The sequence below is a fragment of the Cupressus sempervirens genome, chromosome 7 (genome assembly GCF_028749045.1).
Source record: "Cupressus sempervirens isolate cs-2001-9-10 chromosome 7, ASM2874904v1, whole genome shotgun sequence".
Taxonomy (NCBI): Eukaryota; Viridiplantae; Streptophyta; class Pinopsida; order Cupressales; family Cupressaceae; genus Cupressus; species Cupressus sempervirens.
The window spans coordinates 456,242,153-456,248,180 of NC_143124.1; the positions used below are offsets into that span (position 1 = coordinate 456,242,153).

At 35.4% G+C, this 6,028-nt stretch overlaps 1 protein-coding gene across 1 annotated transcript; it reads right to left on the reverse strand.

Annotated features, from left to right (window-relative positions):
- Nucleotides 1–623: 623 nt before the first annotated feature.
- LOC149547528 (uncharacterized) lies at nt 624–2,888 on the reverse strand. Its single transcript, XM_089794139.1, has one exon. It carries the CDS (start codon nt 2,886–2,888, stop codon nt 624–626), a length of 2,265 nt encoding a protein of 754 aa, XP_089650265.1.
- Between the last annotated feature and the right edge of the window lie 3,140 nt (nt 2,889–6,028).

Sequence of the window (6,028 nt, forward strand, 5' to 3'; positions counted from 1 at the left end):
ACTAAACTACACACTGCATTTAATATCTAGAATTTGAAAAAAATATCAAGAAACATTTGTATTTTTTACTCTAAAATGAACTAGTTTTAAAGGGCTAGCTGACATTATCGAAAAGAAAGACATGGCATTAACCCATAATAATAGGTGCTAAACAAAGAAGAGACAAAGCCCCTGTATCACCCAGCCAATAAGAACCTTGGCTGAAGAATCATCAACATCTTAAATTAGAGTTATGCATATTAAATTTTAAAAATACTTATTTTTAAAATTATTTCAGAATTATTCATATTAGATTTTAAATATATTTATTTTTAAAATATTTCGTGTTTCCTTATAATATAAAATGATGTTCATTTTTATTATAAACTACATTTTAATATTACAAAACAAATGCCAGAATTAATAAATAAATAAATCAAATTTCTCACCAAATAAAGAACTATTAATTAGCATGATTATCAGCCATGACAGAGACTAGTAAAATATGTCATAGTACTACACAAAGCATGATCTCTTTGACTTAAAAGACTAACAGTGAAGTATCATAGGATTCTTACATTTTCTGATTTTAACGCACCATTCCAAGTGCCCGAGAATTATAAATATAAACAAACTTACTGGCTTCAGGGGTCTTTGAAAATTGATTTGAGTTTCCCTTCGACCATTTTTTCCTTGTCTTGATCATTTTTCAGATTCTGGTCCTCCTCTCTTCTCTCCTCGTCAATTTCCTGGAATGTCCTCTTAATCTTCTTCTCTTGTCTCCTCTTCAACTCATCCTCTTTGGTATTCCTCTGTTCTTCTTCCTTTCTCTTCTCTGCTAAGTAAGAAGGGTCAACTTTTGTGTCCTTCCTCTTATTTACAGCAGTGTCTGACTGCTCTCCGCATCCTAAATGCCCCAGCAAAGCCCACACTTGAGTCAGAAATTCTCCACCGCCAGCAATGCACTCTGCATGGAGCGGAGATTTGTTGTAAGCCGCCACGTAGATCAGCAATTCGCCCCAGTACCGTGACATTATATCCCATCTTTCATCGATTCCTCTCTTTCTTAGTTCTTGAGCTAGATAGATGGAACGTTTTAAATTCTCGTTACCGTCTGCAATGGCTTTAACACTCTCATCGTCCAGGGTCCAAGTCGAAACATCTTCGGGCATTTCAATGATTTTTTCATGCAGGTCTACACAGGCGAGTACTGCAATATCGGCATGAAGAGGCAGAATATTAGGATGTACCAGAATAAGGTAAGCAAAATACCTTGACAGCATCGTCGCATCTTCAAATTTGGCGGGATGAAGGACCTCGTCATCATGTTCACAAATTGATGTGGCGATATGCCACGCAAGAATGGTACCTTCCAGCTGGATGTCCGTCGGGTCCTGGAGCTCGCTGTAGTTCTTTCTAATCAGGAAGTCATCAGGCTCATAAATTCTGTCTCTGCAGATTTGAATATGTAGGTCAGGAGAACATTTATCCTTAAGTATGTCAAAGATCAATGATTTCAGATCATCTCGAATATGCTCTTCTTTTATATGGAGTACTCTGAGGTAGAATGGCACAAGACTCCTGCGCATCCAGGGAGATCTAACTGTGTTCAGCATAAAACGGAAGCTCCACTCACGGGCACCTATCACAGAATATTGACTTATTCTATCCTTCCAATACTTGCTCCACGCCTTGCGAACAAATCCCTGCAGGGTCATAACAAGATTTATCATTCGTACTGTGTACCAGCCACCGCCTCTAGGTCGACTGAAATCTTTGATCTGTTTACAGAAGAGAAACACCATTGTCCAATCGGACAATGCAATTCTGCACAGCTGTATGATTTCTACTGCAAGTGCTACAGAAATAATTACAATTGTAACAGTTGTATGAGCTGGTTTCCTTGTCAGTTGAAAGAATATCAGATAGGCAGCCACCGCCAGAAGACAGCTGTTGAGAACACGGAGCCCTATTCCCATCTTTCGGAAAGCTGTACTCCCCGACTTCGAAAATAGCGCATCATACATGAACTTCAGTTCCATCTCTATAACTCTGAACACGTCTTCAGGCTTCAGACGATTTATGAAAAACCGTCTAGTCTTCTGCAGGAGTGCTTCATGAAAAGACAGGCCAACAAATCTCCGCTTATACATTTTGAATAAAGCATGTGACAAGCAGAGGATGTACTTATCTGTTATTTGACGGCCTTCTTGTTCATATACCTTTTTAATGGTTACTACTCCATTGTCACCCAACAAAGAGTCCCAGGCAGGTCTGTCATCAGGTTTCGGAATCGTCTTTTGATGTAGCTTTTTCTCTCCCATTACCACATAATGGTAATCTTCTTCGTCATGTTTTCCCTCAACCTCCATAAATCTGTATAACGTATTGGTAGAAATTACCATGTGGGTATTGCTGGCGGATCTCAAGGCAAGCGTTCTCTCCACATATTTAGTAGCACCAGCAATGAATAGAAGAATAGAACCGATCAGAAGACGCCCTTCTAATCTGGATACATACACGACATAGGCTGCAATTACAACTTGATAAATCATAATGAAAAAATGTCTTATCCACAGCTCATTGTCAGCAGTAGAGTATGCGGTGATAGTATCAGGTCCTCCCAGATGGATAAGCAGAATAGGAGCCCATAATCCGTAAATTTTCATTGTTGTTGTATGGGTCATGAAACCAAGAGAAGATATAGCGACGACATCTGCAGCCAAATAAGCTCCCCACACAACAAATCGCAACACAGGATTTGTTGTAAGATACCTTCGTGCGCCCAAAAAAACAAGGAACAGCTGCAATTGCATGCTGGCTAACATGAAAGCTCTGACCACCCACACAACAGGAATGTGCAACGGCAAGCCTCGAGATGGAGTTGGAGAGCATTGGCAGCTTTCCATTGAAGCCTAACACAGACAAAATAGCTACTAAAGATGGGAGAGAAGCAAGCAGCGCTTGGCATTGGCTACATCGGAAAACATTCTAGACTTGGTGTTTTCTTCATTTTCAACTTTACTATTTTCGAACAAGGTCCCATCCAAACAAATGTAAGTGTCAAGATTACTCCAACGATAAAGAGATTCCTAAAACACTCTTTCCCAAAGACTACGAGTACAAATTTCATACCCTCCACTCTAACCCTACTTTTAGAAAATTGTAACACTCAAGGAACAATAAATACATTATTCTCTAACGCATTTAATATTAGACGAAATTTTAAGCCACAATTTTATGCATTTCATTTTCATCCTTAGGAGAACTCATATCTAATGATGTCTTTAAATTTAAAGCAAGCCATGTCAAAAATAAAGTGATCGCCTGACTAAGAAATTTCAAACTAAACCGAGTACGGAAAGTTTAGAGAATATTGCTTGCAAATTTTCATTTGGAGTTTAAAGAGAGGCTTCGAATTCCATTGGAGTTTTGAGTAGCCTCACTACTCGATGGAATCTAGGTGAAGTTGTGGAATCTCTTCTCCGCGCCTCTGATAATAGTCCAATTATTTGTCATCATTATATTGGATTGAGAAAGTCCTACAGTATGATTAGTATCTACACCTCTAATATGCGGGCACTAACATAGGTGTGGAACTTGATTACTAGCCTTCTGGAGGGAAACAATATACAGAGATGGATGGCGGGAAGGGACTTTAAAAATATCTGATATTCCTTAAGAGAAATCTAGAGGATTTGAAGATTTTAGTAAAAGCATGGCAGATTGGGGAGACTTTCTTACAGGTGCTAGGCTCATGGATATTAAGATTCACGGGGTGGATTCACTTGGTCTAATAGAAACAAGACGAGTAGTCTAATCCTAGTCTAGTTAGATATATGTATTCTCTCTTCCAATTCATCTAGTCTTGTGGACTTATTTCTTACTAGCACCTAAGCACTAGCTCAAATCCCAGTTGCTAGGTTCGAAAGATGGAAAGAAAAGTTGCTTTCACTTTTTCATTTGAAATTATGTGGATTACCCACTCACATTTGAGGAGATTGGTTGAACAATTTCTAAACACACCCATGGCTATTTAGATCGTATCATCAAGATTCGTAAAATAAGTCTTCCTTTGGAAATGTTTTTGCTAAATGAAATCTAAAAAAAAAATGCAGAAAATAGAAAATGACCAAGAAATGTATAGAAAGAAAAGAAACTAAGTAAACAATGGATAGAACTTAGAAGGAAAATAAACTAAGAAAACAACGGATAAAACTTAGGAAACATGAGCAGATCTTTTGTTAGAAAATTTCTAGTAGTGGCTCAACGAGCCAGACAAGAATAAGATGTTTTTTCACCATTGCTACTTCCTGATTGATACTTTGTTTAGAAAGAGGAGGATATTGCTAGCAAAGCAATCAATTTTTTCTTCTAACTAGGGACTAGGGGATAATGTATTCTTTGACTCACAAGGTTTGCTCAATGTTACCCCCTTCCTTATTGATGATAGGAACAATAGGAACCTATCTAGTTGTGTTAATATTCAAGAGGTTGGAGGTGGTTTGTCCTTTGATGCTTCAAAATCTTGAGTCCCTAATGAGTTCACGCCAACTTTCTTCTAGTTGGAAAGTTATTGGGGAATATTCTTTCAATGCAGTTGGGGATTTTATCAAAATGGGAAAAGTGGTATTTAAAAAAGTTAATTATACCTATTTTATTCTTATTTTAATAGTGGATGCTCCTGAATCCATGTCTTATTTTTGCCTATAAGTCTATGTGACATTACACACAATATTCTTTCCAAGATTATAGTCAAAAGACTTAAGGAAGTCTTCGAAAAGATTATTTGTCACAATAAATTTTTTATGGAAGAAAGGCTTTAGATAGGATGATAAAGTTTTCTATTTTTCATGAATGTTTCCCCTAGCGGGATTTTCTTTACTAGAAAGGCTTTAGACAGAATGATCCCCTTTCACCTTATCTAGTTATTTTGGTCGTAGAAGTGATTGGAAGAAATATCGAAAAAATATATATATTCTAATTTCTCAAGAGATGTGTGAGTTGCTTCCCATCTTCAAAATTCCACCCATTAACAATGTGTGAGTTGCTTCCCATCTCCAAAATTCCACCCATTAACAATTTGTTGATTCAATAGTATCATTTTTTGGGAAGCCATATTGTTGAGTGCTACTTTTACACATGTCAACTAATAGGAATTTCAGATGTAAATTCTCCTCAAAGAATATTAAATTACTCTCACGGTTCTATAAGGATATAACTATGTACATTACTCTATTAGAAGAAAAAATGTGAACATTATACAAGGAGGCCTTTGCTAGTTAATAATAATTTGTATCTAAAAATAATGAATCTTAGATGACCATTTTTTTATTGTATCTTTTAATTCTAATGAATATAGATAGGTACCATTGCAATTTAAATTAAGATTTATTATGTATTTTCTAACTTAACTAAATTTATTTAAAAAATCAATAGATGAGAGTTATGAGAATTGAAGCAAGTAAATTGAGTGTAAATCTAATAGATAATTATGAAAGAAATTAAAAATTTTTTTTATTTTTTTTTTTTTATATATTCACAAATCATTTTATGCAAATGTTATCATAAAGAAAAATTCATTGAACATGAAAGATTTTGAGAAACTTACCAATTTATGAAGAAACACTACGTACACACATCAGATAAATTCTATTTAAAGATACAAATAGGATGATTTATTCCAATAATTCACCATAATAGCTTAAATACACTGTAATCAATACCAAAATATGAAATCATAATAATGACTTATAGTCAAAATACAATGATCTCTATGAATTTGCATAGATAATTTCGAATAACAACTCATTAAACAACAAAACTCTAGACTATGTCTAGTAGAAATTTGTTAGACTTATGATACATGGTGCATGTTTAAGAATATTTCTAAAGTTTTATACCTCAAATTCCCATTCTAGAATCAATTGGTTGGTTCAAATTCAAGTAGAAAACACATCTCAATGCATGTCCATGCAAGGTAATATATATACATTTATATAGATTTTCAGTGTTGTAATAAAGGAATACATCACAGATGATGGAAATT